General features: G+C 28.9%; 1 protein-coding gene across 1 annotated transcript in view; it reads right to left on the bottom strand.

The window, feature by feature from the left end:
• Positions 1-221: 221 nt before the first annotated feature.
• Positions 222-14,470, bottom strand: part of mgat5 (alpha-1,6-mannosylglycoprotein 6-beta-N-acetylglucosaminyltransferase) — a 77,695-nt gene continuing 63,446 nt past the window's right edge. Inside the window, exons 5-10 of the mRNA XM_073836603.1 lie at positions 13,392-13,481; positions 9,036-9,107; positions 6,890-7,051; positions 3,769-3,938; positions 3,551-3,685; positions 222-369 (exon numbers count right to left, since the gene is read on the bottom strand). Coding sequence (XP_073692704.1) covers positions 222-369; positions 3,551-3,685; positions 3,769-3,938; positions 6,890-7,051; positions 9,036-9,107; positions 13,392-13,481 — 777 coding nt within the window. The remainder of the gene's footprint in view (positions 370-3,550; positions 3,686-3,768; positions 3,939-6,889; positions 7,052-9,035; positions 9,108-13,391; positions 13,482-14,470) is intronic.

The raw sequence follows: 14,470 nt of genomic DNA, 5'->3' as shown, positions 1-14,470 counted from the left end.
GCTCTCAAACAGGCTTAATCAGAAATAAGAGCAGTTCTGCTTGGAAAGCCTCGAGTTTATGAGAATGTCAAAGTCTGTCGGTAAACAAAAGAGCTATTCAGAGCTCGAGCCGATCGGAGACGCCACCCAAAACCCCCAGAACCCCGACGTGGCCTGGATAAAGTTTCCATGTCCAAAGGGTAAAATGGAAAGGTTAAACACACACATACAAACAGCCTCTGTCATGCAGACTTACGAAACATGGTGTTGAACTGCTGGGGGTTCAGGTTCCACTTGCCCCACGGAGTTTTGTGACCTTTCGACTGGGCGTAGTGGGCGTGGTTAAACTCCGGCTCCGTCCCGAACGAGTCTAGGACCCTTAGCATGCACCTACAACACACGTTCACAGGTTTGAGTAAGGGCAAAGAACAGCAGCGTACAAGCTACCTACATAGTGCTGACGCCTGTACTAATAATAATTCTTATTATTATTATAAATATTATTATATATTACGTTATATATTATTTGGATTTTTTTATAATGACAATTAAGCACATTTTTCCTATTTTAATTCTATTATTCATTTATTTTAATTTTGAAAAATAAACTAAAAGTAATGATACATGTTTTACCATCACTAATACATAAAGAAAGTCTAAATTTAATAATAAAATTACTAATAGCATTAATACTACTAATATAATAAAATAATAATAATAATAATAATAATTATTATTATTATTATTATTATTATTATTATTATTAATAAATAAAATAATTATATAAATATAAAATAATAAATATCATTATTATTATTATTATTATTATTATTATTATTATGGACTTTTTTAGAATGACAATTAAGCATATTTTAATTCTATTATTTATTTATTTATTTTAATTATTTTCTAATTTTGAAAAAAAAAAAAAGTTTTACCATCACTAATACATAACAAAATAAGTCTAAATTTAATAATAAAATTACTAATCGCAATAATACTACTACTAATAATATAATAATAAATATTATTAATACTAATAATAAATAATAATAAAACAATAAATAAATGTATAATGATATAAATATAAAATAATAATAATAATAATAATAATTATTATTATTATTATTATTATTTACTTTTTCATAATGACAATTAAGCACATTTTTCCTATTTTAATTCTATTATTCATTTATTTTAATTTTGAAAAATAAACTAAAAGTAATGATACATGTTTTACCATCACTAATACATAACAAAGAAAGTCTAAATTTAATAATAAAATTACTAATAGCATTAATACTACTAATATAATAAAATAATAATAAATATCATTATTATTATTCATTATTATTATTATTATTATTATTATGGACTTTTTTAGAATGACAATTAAGCATATTTTAATTCTATTATTTATTTATTTATTTTAATTATTTTCTAATTTTGAAAAAATATATATAAGTTTTACCATCACTAATACATAACAAAATAAGTCTAAATTTAATAATAAAATTACTAATCGCAATAATACTACTACTACTAATAATATAATAATAAATATTATTAATACTAATAAATAATAATAAAACAATAAATAAATGTATAATGATATAAATATAAAATAATAATAATAATAATAATAATTATTATTATTATTATTATTGTTATTATTATTGACTTTTTCATAATGACAATTAAGCACATTTTTCCTATTTTAATTCTAATATTTATTTAAATTCTTTTTCATATTTTTCCATCACTAATACAAGAAAAAAAGTCAACATTTAATTAAAAAAATTACTAATAGCAATACTACTACTACTACTACTAATATTATTAATAATAACATTAATAACATTAATAATAATAATAATAATAATAATAATAATAATAAATAATAGTATTATGTAGTACTATTATTATCATTATTATTTATTTTTATTATTATGGACTTTTTTATAATGACAAATAAACATTTTAATTCTATGAGTTTTAATTTTGTAAAACAAATTATATGAGTATCATTAATACAATAAAAAGTCAAAATTGAGTAATAGAATTATTACAACTACTACTACTACTAATAACAAAAATATATATATATTTTTGTGCAATAATAATAATAATAATAATAATAATTATTATTATTATTATTATTATATTATATTATTATTATTATTATTATTATTATTATTATTATTATTATGCACATTTTGTACATTTTATAATTAAGCAATTAAGCAAATTTTTTCCAACAAAACATTTACTTTTGATAGAACAATTTGGTACTTTTGATTTTTTTTACTATTATTATCATTATTATTGCATCTGTGCTTCTGGGGAGCTTTTAATGACAATTAGGCACTTTAGAAAAATTTGTGGTAGTTCCGATTAGTTTTTTGTAGTTTTTTAAATTATTGAAATGAAAAAATACTATAATTCATTTTTTACTTTTGAATCTTTTGTAATTAAAACAAAATAAAAATTATTACAATATTTTTCTTACTTTACTGTTGTGAAATAATAATAATATTCTTTATTATTATTATTATTATTTTTACTACAGTAATTATATTATGATTATTACAATAATTATTAAATTAAACAATAAAATAGAATCTTTAAGTAAAACAGAAAATAAAAATAATTTAATACTGTAATGCAAATTTGTCCTACTTTTCTGTGGTGAAAAACATCACTAATACAAGAAACAAATTAGTCAAAGCTGAAAAATAATATTACTACTACTAATAATAATAATTATAAGCATTATTTTTATTCTTTATCTGATTATTATTATTATTATATTACATTATTGTTATATTATGAATGATATTATTATGTGCATTTTGGCATTTTTTAATGATAATTAAGCACATTTTTTCGACAAAAACTTTATTTTTGATTTTTAATTTTAGTTTTTAAAAAAAATACTGAAATTAAAAAACGTACTATTATACATTTTTACTTGTTTTACCTTTAATTTTGAATTTTTAAAAAATGACTAAAATTAAAACAAAACTGTATGAAAAATTATTGAACAAATCTGAACAAACAGAGGTTTGGCGTCAAAAACAAGAAAAAATATTGAGATTTGCTTATTCAAATGACTGAATACAAATTATATTCTTTTTCAAATTTGTAAATGCATTTACCAGAACAATTGGTAAATTTTTTATACAAAGAGGTTATAAATTTGACTACAGCAATCTAAGGCGGCTTCTAACACTAGAGGAAGTTATCCATTAGCAAGCGAATGTGTTCGGTAACAGCTAACGAATCATATCAGGTCAGACGACCCCGACTACTCGATAAGCCCAATCCTGGCTGGAATACCAGCTCAGATTCACATCGGATGGGATCGACCCCGAGGAGAGTCTGAAGACGGAGATAAAATCAGAAGATCAGGTTCAGACTCAGTTCAAACGGCTTATGCTGTCAATAACACCCGAGTGTCGCGTTTCTCGACTGAGCTAAAGAAACTGTGTCAGAGGAAGGTCACGGCCACGTACGGCTGACTGTTAATCAAATACTTCACACTAAACCACAAAACATGACGTGAACTTACTGATAATGAACCCAGGATGGGCCTAGAGTCTTCTTGAACTGAGCCAGACCCACAATGTCTATGTAGATGAGCTCCACAATTTTATCACCCTTCGTGGGGCAGCTGGACTTGTTGCCCATGACCTTCTTCATGATCCTGGAAAGAGGGAATTGAATTAGATGGTAGTTAATGGAAGTGAGTAATGAGTACTGAGAAGAGAACCAGAGTCAGAGACTCACTCCTTGAGCTCGGCGAGAGACGCGGAGATGCGGATGTCGTGTCCGAGCAGATACAGCGTGGTTATCAGGTCACTCCACTGAACCAGCTCACCCAGAGGACCGCCGCTGAACGCATTCTCCGCGATCTTAAAACCAGACTCCTTCGTCAGGAGACCCAGGTGCACCAGGATCTAAAAAAATTATAATACAAATATAAAAATTATAATATAAAGTAATATAAAAAAGGACAAATATTATCGTACACATTTTATTTGATTTAATAAAAATGGTTTAACATTGAATTTTTATTTGAAAATATAAAAATAAAATGCAATTAATTAATAAATATATGTATTATTTTTTAATTATTATTTTATTATCTACAGTAAAGGCTCAAAAACAAGCAACATAAAATATGATATATGATAAAATCATTTTGAAATTGAGTATTGTCAATTAAACGTTATCACAATTAAATCATATTACATTCATTTTTATGTTAGTATTTTTTAGGAAATCTAAAAAAAAAAATTATAAACTAAAAATAAAGTAAATTTATATTTTTTTTATTTAATATAATTTTTTACAATTCATTTAAAACTAAAATGAAAAACTTGATTAAAATACATTAAATATTTATTATTATTATTATTTTTAATAATATTAGTCTACAAGTTAGGCTCACTTGAAACAAGCAACAGAAATTATGACAAATAAATAAATTCACTCTGAAATGGAGTATTAATAATTAATTAAATCAAATCATATTATTATATTAATTTGTATATTAGTTTTTTTTTAAATATAAAAATAGCTATAAACTAAATATAAAATAAAATTATATTTTTAATTAATTAATTAAATTAAACATATTATTTTATTGGATATATATATATATATATATATTTTTTTTTTTTTTACTATAAAAAAGCTCAAATTAACATATCAAATTGACCCAACTAAAACTGATCAAAATATGATTCCATACTCCAATAAAAGCAGAGTATTAAAATATTATGGTTAATTTTAAAAATAAAAATATAAAATACAAAATATAAATAAATAATAATAATAAATAATACATAAATAATACAAATTATTTTATTTATTTTACTAAATAATTAAAAAATAATAATAAACTTTAAGGGTGTTTTAATGAATGATCTGAAATATTCTAATATTATATATTATAGGTAATAATACAACAAACATATAGTATATAAAAAGTATAAAGTGTATATAGATTAAGGAAAACTCTAAAATATTAAAAAAAAGACTAAATTTACTAATAATTAAACAATACGCTATTTAATCATTAAATCACATAAATATAATATAAAAATAGCATTATATATAATTATAAAATATATAAAAAATATAATGTATATAGACTGTAAAACAAATTTGAATATATATAATCAATTATTAAATCACAAATCAGTATTTTTATAATATAAAAATAGCATTATATTTTAACTACAAAAAATAAGTATATATACACATACATAATTCTAATATATTAAAGAAAAAAAAGACTATTAAATTACTAATTAAATTACATAAAATAGTTTTTTAAAATAATTATAAAATAGCATTATATATTAACTATAAAAATATATAAAAATATAAAGAATATATACAAAAAACTTCTACTAAAAATTCTAATATATTGAAAAAACTAAAATGACTAAAATAGTGAATTTACTAATAATTAAACCATGTACTATTTGATCATTAAATCACAAATAAATATTGTTCTACTATAAAAATAGCATTAAATATTTAAATTATTAATGCACATTAAAAACATAATATTATTTTATAATTTTCGAAAACAATGATAAACGTCATTTATTATTATATTATATATTCTAATTATTAAAAACAGTAAAATTACTTTTGAATTTACTAGTAATTAAACAATATGCTAACTGATCATTAAATCAAAAGTTTATAACAATACAATATTTTATATAATAACAGCATTATATATATATATATATATATATATATATATATATATATATATATTTTTTTATATATATTATTAATAATACATACTTTTAATATACTAACTAATTTGCTAAAAACAATGATAAATGTGATTTCATTATTTATTATTCACGTTCATTACTAAATGTGACCCTGGACTACAAAATCAGTCATAAGGTTAAATTTTACAAAACTGATGTGTATACATCTTATGAAACCTCAATAAATAAGCTTTCTATTGATGTATGGTTTGTTAGGATAGGACAATATTTGGCCGAGATACGCCTACTTGAAAGTCTAGAATCTGAGGATGCAAAAAAATCAAAATACTGAGAAAATCACCTTTAAAATTGTCCAAATTAAGTTCTTAACAATGCATATTACTAATCAAAAATTACATTTTGATATATTTATAGTAGGAATTTTACAAAAAACTTCATGGAACATGATCTTTACTTAATTTCCTAATGATTTTTGGCATAAAAGAAAAATCAATAATTTTGACCCATACTATGTATTTTTGGCTATTGCTACAAATATACCCCAGCGACTTAAGACTGGTTTTGTGGTCCAGAGTCACAAATGTTTCTAATTAAAACTTATCAAAAAGTCTGATTTAATGAAATTTACTGATTAATATGTCCCTAAAATGGCTCAAATAACTGCCAATATGTTTTTTTTATGGCCCTAAACATCTTCAATACACCTATTGTGAAGCAGTAAACAGGAACAGAATGTTGCATTCTGGGAAAAACCGGGCTGCATTATCTTAAAATTGTCCGTCATGTCAGTATCCGTAAGGCACAGTCATACATTTTTATTCACAGCATTTGTTTTAGTATTAATGTGTCAAGGGACTCATACGCAGTCACATTTGTGAGGGGGATAAGTATCAGCGAAAGGATTATGGGTAACCGTGACATGCTTTAAGCTCTAAACAACTGAGGTTATTTCAGGCGTGACATCAGGCGATCTCTAGAGAGACGCGTGCGTGCGGTTTTAGGTCCCGCTGCGCCGGCTGACTGCAGGTGAAAGAGAAAGTCAAAGATGCTCATGGGAAAGTGTGTCTATCTGCATTCCTGTGAATTATTCATTCGGAAAAGGGTGGGAACACAGACGGTGTTATTCGCAGGATTCACAGATTTCTCACCTTTTTGCGTCTGTGGTTGCGGAGGTTTTGTTTGGTGGCGAGGGAGCGGACGGCGCTGACCCACGGCTCCTCCATGCGCTTGATTCGCAGCATCATCCAGCGAAACTCTTCGCGCCGCGACATCGCGCGATACAGCTCCTCGAAGCTCGTGCGGATCTCCTTCTGTGGGAAAAATGAATATCATAAAGGAGCTACACAGAGTGTGAATCTGGGCTAAACATGTTGGCCTGTCACTTAAAGCTTTTGCTTTCTGTTTTCCTCTCTCAGGTTATAAACAGAATCACATTGTGAGAAGATGAACAGCAAAATCTATGGTTAAACCTCAGAAACGGCTGCACACTCACACACCTAAATCAGGACATGTTTGAGACAAACCTGGTTAATCTGACCACTAGCCATAAAAGAAAACCTTTTTAAAATGGCTAAAAATAGATACAATTTTTTTTTTATTAAATAAAAAATATATTTTTTATATTTTGAACTAATACTTATTTTTATTTTAATGTTTACTGTTTATTTAAATATTTTGTTCTTTTTTATATTGCTGTCATAATCTAGAGACTGTTTTAAATAAATGTATTATTTTTACTTTAATTACATTTTAAATATTTTTATTTTGTAACTTAATCTTATTTTAATATGTTAAATACTGATTTAATTAATTTTAATATTTTGTTATTTTTGGAAGTGTCATGTTCTAGAGACTACGTGAAATAATTTATTACTTTTGAATTCATTCATTTCATTTTTTTTATTTAAATACCTATTTTTATTTTAATATGTTCAATATTTAATTTTAATATTTTGTTATTTTTATACATTTATGGAAGTGTTGTCATATTGTTTAATATTTATTTAGTTAATGGTAATATTTTGTTACTTTTATATATTTATGGAAGCGTTATATTCTAGAGACTATTTTATATAATTTATTATTTTTTAATTCATTTATAATTTTTTTACATTTATATTTTATTGCAATACTTATTGCATGAATTAATAAAATATTTATTTTTTTATCATGAATTAATAAATTATTTATTTTTTTAATTTAAATTGTAATTAAATTTTAATTTTTAATTAATATTTGCTTATAACTTGTATTAATTGCCTATATTTACAGATGTATTTATAAAAATTGTCATATTCTGGAAACTACTTTTAATAATTTATTAATTTATAAATTTATTATGTTTAATTTCAATTACAATTTTTTTTTAAATCTTAAAAAAAATTAAGACTTATTTTGAATATTTATTTACTTTTATTTTAATATTTTGCTATTGTTATGTTTTTATGGAAGTGCATGGAAGACTATTTTAAATATATATTTTTATTTTTTTTATTTAAGTTTAAATTATTTTTATTTTATAATAATACAAATGTATTATTTTAATATTTGTTTTTATTTTAATATGTTTAATATTTATTTACTTTACAACACTTATTTGTTTAATAAACTTATTAAACTTATTTATTTTAATATTTAGCCTTTTTATAGATTTATGCAATTTTTGTCATATTCTAGAGAAAATAAAAAAAATAATAATAAAATTTTTTTTTAATGTATTTTTTTAATTACATTTTAATTTGTATTAAATTTATTTTTAAGGATGTACTTTTGAAGTTTAAGTTTTATAATATTCTGGAAGGTATTTTATATATATTTTATTTTAATTATTTATTTTCATTACATTTAAATTTGTATTTAATAATTTAAGGATGCACTTTTGGAATTTTTATCATATTCTGGAAGGTATTTTTTTATCTCCAATGTGTGCTTTTTATATTTATATATTATATACAAACACAATTTATAAATCTTTTATATATTTTTAATATACTAATTATACACTAATTCAACCACCACTTCTAAAAGTAAACCTTTGATTTTTATTTTAACCAATTATAAAATGCAAATTTGAATTTATTTTTTATCATTTCATTTTTTATAGATACATTTATGGAAGCTTTTTTTTAACAAATGTAAACACTTTTAATATTTTTTTTATAATTGAAATGTATTATTTATTCAACATTTTATTACTTCTAATTATTTAAAATGGCTCCTTTCTACAGATTTTCTGGACATTTTAAATTGCATTTGGACGACAATTTTGTCCCACACGCTTTGACACACACTGACCTGTGATTTCCTGTCAGCTTCTTCAGCATTATTCTTGATTCTCCACGGCAGGCGAGGGCACCAGTTTTCAACCTAGCACACGCAAAAACAACAAGTTAGCGTGTGTCAGAGCTAATGATCAGACATAAACCGGCAGAGCGTGGAAACACATCTTGTCGACATACTACGTCCCATTTCTCAGAGAAGCCTTGCGTATTTACATATTGATCAGGTAGTTAAATGAGCTGACTAATATTTAAATTACACATCGACGGCTAAAGAAAACGAGACAGTTGATATGGAAATGTATGCACGTCTCTATGGCGATGCTGTACATGCAGCTCTATCTAATGGATTTCAGATGTTAACACACACACACACATACACAAACTCTCTAAAATACACAGTGTGGTTATTATGAGACAGCCAATAATTTAACTGATTGTTCCACAAAATTTCATTCGGAAGTTATTAAACACTCAAAATGAATTACAAGCTGGATTTTTACGATTTCGTCACATTTCACGCATCGCATCCTTTGCGTTTTATAGAGTATCATGTGTTTACTGTGGCTCTGAGAGCAATTCACAAAGCCAAACTTCCTGTACGCCGTAACCACACTCTGCTAATAATGTCAAGGCTGTTTTAATGAGATTTACTGGACATGATACCATGCCATTTCAAGAATTTAAAGGAACAGTTCAACAGTTCAACATAACTTCCAAGATGTAAATGAGTCTGTTTCTCCATTCAGATTTGGAGAAATTTAGCATTGCATTACTTGTTCGCCAATAAATCTATTGCAGTGAATGGGTGCCGTCAGAATGAGAGTCCAAACAGCTGCTAAAAACATCACAATAAGCCACACCACTCCATTTCATCAATTAATGTCTTTAAAAGCAGAAAGCTGTGTGTTTGTAATGGTGTTTGCACACCATACTTTAAGCGAATACTGGCATCACCTCACTTTATTTTGACTTCTTTCGTCTGAAAACAAGCCAATTTTTACCTAGAAAGGTAAAGAGATTTTATCTAGAAAACACTTCTTGATTTAAGAATTTTTAGATATTTTGGCTGGAAACAAGACCAAAAATCTAAGTAAGAAAAGCATTTTTTTTTTGCAGTGTGGCATACAGTGAAAAATTTTGTGAACCCTTTAGAATTTTCTATATTTCTGCATAGATATGACCCAAAACATCACCAGATTTTCATACAAGTCCTGAAAGTAGACCAAGAGAACCCAATTAAACAAGTGAGAGAGAAATAGTTGCTTTGTCATTTATTTATTGAGAAAAATGATCCATTGTTACATATATATGCGTTGCAAAAGTATGTGAACCTTTGTTTTCGGTATCTTTTGTGAGCCACTTTTTCTGCAGTAACTGAAGGTAAAGTTTCTTGTAAATGCTGATCAGTCCTGCACAATAACATGTAGGAGTTTTAGCCCTTTCATACAGTGTTGTTTTCGTCAACGATGACGATGACGAAATCATTTCGTTGACGCCACTTTTTTTCATGACGATAACGAGACGATGGCGAGATAAAAATGGCTCGTTGATGACTAAAACATGACGAGACGTGTGTGAGTTTTCGTTGACGAGACGAGAATAGACGAAAATGTTAGTGGGTGGTCCGTCAGACGTTTAAAATGCATGACATTTCCGCTTATTGTGCATGCCAATTAAAAAGTATCTGACGCTATGGCAAGCCGTTTTAGCATTAAATACTCTTTGCTATACTACTATGGCAAGCCGTTTTAGCATTCCATCCTTGTTTGTCTTTTATGTTCTAAAACATTCCTTCATTATTGTAATTATTGGTGAAAATAGTCGATCCGGAAGCTCACATTGTGTTGAACTATACATCTGCTATTTTCAGAACTTATAAGTGACACTACCCAACAGCAAAATACTTACTGACCTACATTAATTTGTTAAAAGACTACTTTTTTCCCCTTTTTTTGACTAAAACTAGACTAAAACCTTTTTGACTTTTCGTCGACTAAAACTATCACATATAGAAGTGACTACAATTTGACTAAAACTAAGAAGCATTTTAGTCCAAAAGACTAAGACTAAATCTAAGATGGTTGTCAAAAACAACACTGCTTTCATAAACTATTTGATGTTGATGGGTTTCCTCCTATGAACTGCTTGCTTAGGTTCTTCCACAACATTTTAATTGGATTAAGGTCTGGACTTTGACTCAACCATTCCAAAACATTAACTTTGTTCTTCTTTAAACATTCTTGGGTAGAATGACTTGTGTGTTTGGGGTTGTTGTCTTACTGCATGACCATTCTCTTGATGTCCTGATATTTTCCTTTGGAATTTGCTGGTATAATTCAGAATTTATTGTTCCATCAATGATGGCTGACTGTCCTGCCCAAGATGCAGCAAAACGGGCCCAAGCCATTGATACTACCACCACTATTTTTCACAGATGGGATAGGATTCTCAAGCTGAAATGCAGTGTGCTCTTTTCTCTGAAAATAACAGCTTCTCATTTAAACCAAAAAGCTCAATTTTGGTTTCATCCATCCATTAAATCAGTCTCCAATAGTCCTCTGGCTTGTCCACATGATCTTTAGCAAGCAATTTTATTTTTGGAGAACAGTGGCTTTCTTCTGCAACTCTGCCATTGGTTGCTCAGTGTTCTCCTGATGGTGGACTCATGAACATTAGCATTAGCCAATGTGAGAAAGATCTTTAGTTGCTTAGAAGTTACCCTGGGAACTATTGCAACCTCGCAGACTATTGCACGTTCTGCTTTGGAGTGACGTTTGTTGGTTGACCACTTCTCAGGAAGGTAACAGTGGTCTTGAATTTCCTCCATTTGTACACAATCTGTCTGACCGTGGATTTGTGGAGTCCAAACTCTTTAAAGATGGTTTTGTAACCTTTTCCAGCCTGATGAGCAACACCGAGTCTTTTTCCGAGGTCCTCAGTAATCTCCTTTTTTTCGTGACATGAGTTTGATAGATCCCCGTTCGTTGAATAAAACAGGTCACATACTGACATTTGATAGTCATTGCACTGACTGAAAACACATCTGCACAGATGGACTCTAATTTCACCTTTAAATGAACTGCTAATCCAAGAGAGTCACATACTTTTGCAATGCACGGATCTTTTGCGATGGATCATTTTTTCTTAATAAATAAATGACAAAGAAAATATATTTCTCTCAATCATTTGTTTGGGTTCTCTTTGTCTACTTTCAAGACTTAAATGAAAATCTGATGCTTTGGGTCATATTTATGCAGAAACACAGAAAATTGTAAAGGGTTCCCTGCTGAAAAAACCAGCTAAAACCAGCCTAGGCTGGTTGGCTGGTCTTAGCTGGTTTAAGCTGGAAATGGCTGGTTTTAGCTGGTCTCCCAGCCTGGCCAGGCTGGAAAAATGGCCAAAACCCCTCTAAAACCAGCCTGCCTCCCAGCTATGACCAGCTAAAACCAGGCTGGTTGACCAGCTAAAACCAGCCAACCAGCCTAGGCTGGTTTTAGCTGGTTTTTTCACCAGGGTTCACAAACTTTCGGCACTGTACAGCACACGTTTGCAGCAATCACGTCACCCAATTAGTGTCATTTGTGTCACCCAAAACAATTTCGTGTCTAATCGCTTATATTATTAGTTTTTATCATTTCACTTACAAAAATAATAACAGCGTAATGCTCTCCTCCATTTTCTGATACAACCGGACGAGTCAACAAGCTCTTCGTTCACTGGCTTGTGCGACAATATGCCATGCAAATTTTGAGTTGAGAGTTGAAACAGTCCAACATCTGTTGTCCTTTCAAATCAAATGCATTGAGATATTTGTTTTAGACTGTTTTTTGATCTGTCCATATTTCTCTCCTAATTCAGACAAGATGACTTTTACACTGGAGAAAGCAAAATTATAGATAGAGAACCTGCATTTAAGCGACTGTTTGACGTTAAAAACGTTGCTTGCAAACATGATGCTTTTTGTGTCACAAGATGTTCATTGATGGACTGGAGGGGTGTTTTTATCAGCTGTTTGGCCTCTTATTCTGACGGCACCCATTCACTGCAAAGCATCCATTGGTGAGCAAGCGATGTAATGCTTAATTTCTCCAACTCTGATGAAGAAACAAACTCATCTACATCTTTGATGGCCTGAGGGAGAGTACATTTTTAGGTATTTTTTTTATTCTTAAGTGAACAATTCCTTCCAAGTATGATCTAAATATCATAGTAGATAAAGACGGAAACTATCAAGCGTCATGGTTTATGTTAGAGTACTGTTGTATCACCACATTCTTCCCTTTGTAAGTTTGAGAAGTTCAAAAATGCATTTTGTGGGTTACCAGCCCAGCTTCATAACTATCAGGCCACTCTTTGGATCATGTTTTACCTCACTCAGATAAATGAAAAACGAACAGGTGGATCCGTCCACTCCGTAGTTGCCGTAGCAGGGGTCTGAACGCCACATGTCCTTCATCCACTGTTGATGAAGAAACAACAATTCAGTCACGTCGGTTTATATCAGATAAGCACAAAAATAACGGTATAAGCAAACCTCAGTGGCTTTGCTAAAACTACCAAGTACTCAAAATCCACAGTCGATCTGATAAGCATTTATGCAGGAAGTTATGCGTCAAGTTTGCAGTTTTATTTCCTGTCAAAGTTTTGCCAGGACATTTTCGAAGTTCTCAGATCAGCTTGACCTTCACAACAACGAAAAATTGGTTTCCTCTTCCTGTATCCAATTTCTTCTCACAGTGAGACTCTCTCTAGGACGGGGAGGGACTTATTGATCGCAGCGTGTGGATCAGATCACACTTATCGATCGGGGTTTCTGACAAAGATCCGTGCGCTTTTAATGAGTCAGCACTTGATGAGAAAGCCGTTTTGGTGCATAAACAACCGCATAAATCAAATTTAAATGACAAAGTTGACTGAATAAGAATTTAACTAATGGTTTTACCGAGTGATTTGCAAAGATAAGGCATAATTTGGATACAGTGTTGACCTTTAAACTAATCCTTTAAAAGGACATTATCTCATCTCACAGCCTCTTTTGATAGATTTCTTCGTTTGAGCTTTGGTTTAACGGATAAACAAAACCGCTTTGAGACGTTTTAAGCCTCCAGCCTAAAGTCAAACAACTCGTTCAGGCTGTTCTCGCGGTTACTGTTGTCACATTTTGGTTTTAATTCTGCCTGATTTTAAGAGGATTTCCATATCGCAGGAATTTCCATGAGGACCCGTGATTGTTGAGACGAGGCCAAGCTCAGGTCTGATTTGACTGAAAGGGCCGACCAGCTTCGGTGTGCTCTGCTTGATGTTAAATCCCACGTAATTTGCCCCGTCTGGCTGCTACATCAACATGCTGTAAAACCCCAGAGGGACTCATTCTGAGTATACTCAGGTGAGGTCATTAGGAAAAGCAGCGTTCCAGGAAGGAAAAAAGCATTATCACATGGTAAAACT

This window comes from Garra rufa, chromosome 3 (assembly GCF_049309525.1).
Source record: "Garra rufa chromosome 3, GarRuf1.0, whole genome shotgun sequence".
Classification (NCBI taxonomy): Eukaryota; Metazoa; Chordata; class Actinopteri; order Cypriniformes; family Cyprinidae; genus Garra; species Garra rufa.
This window is presented reverse-complemented; position numbering and strand designations above follow the sequence as displayed.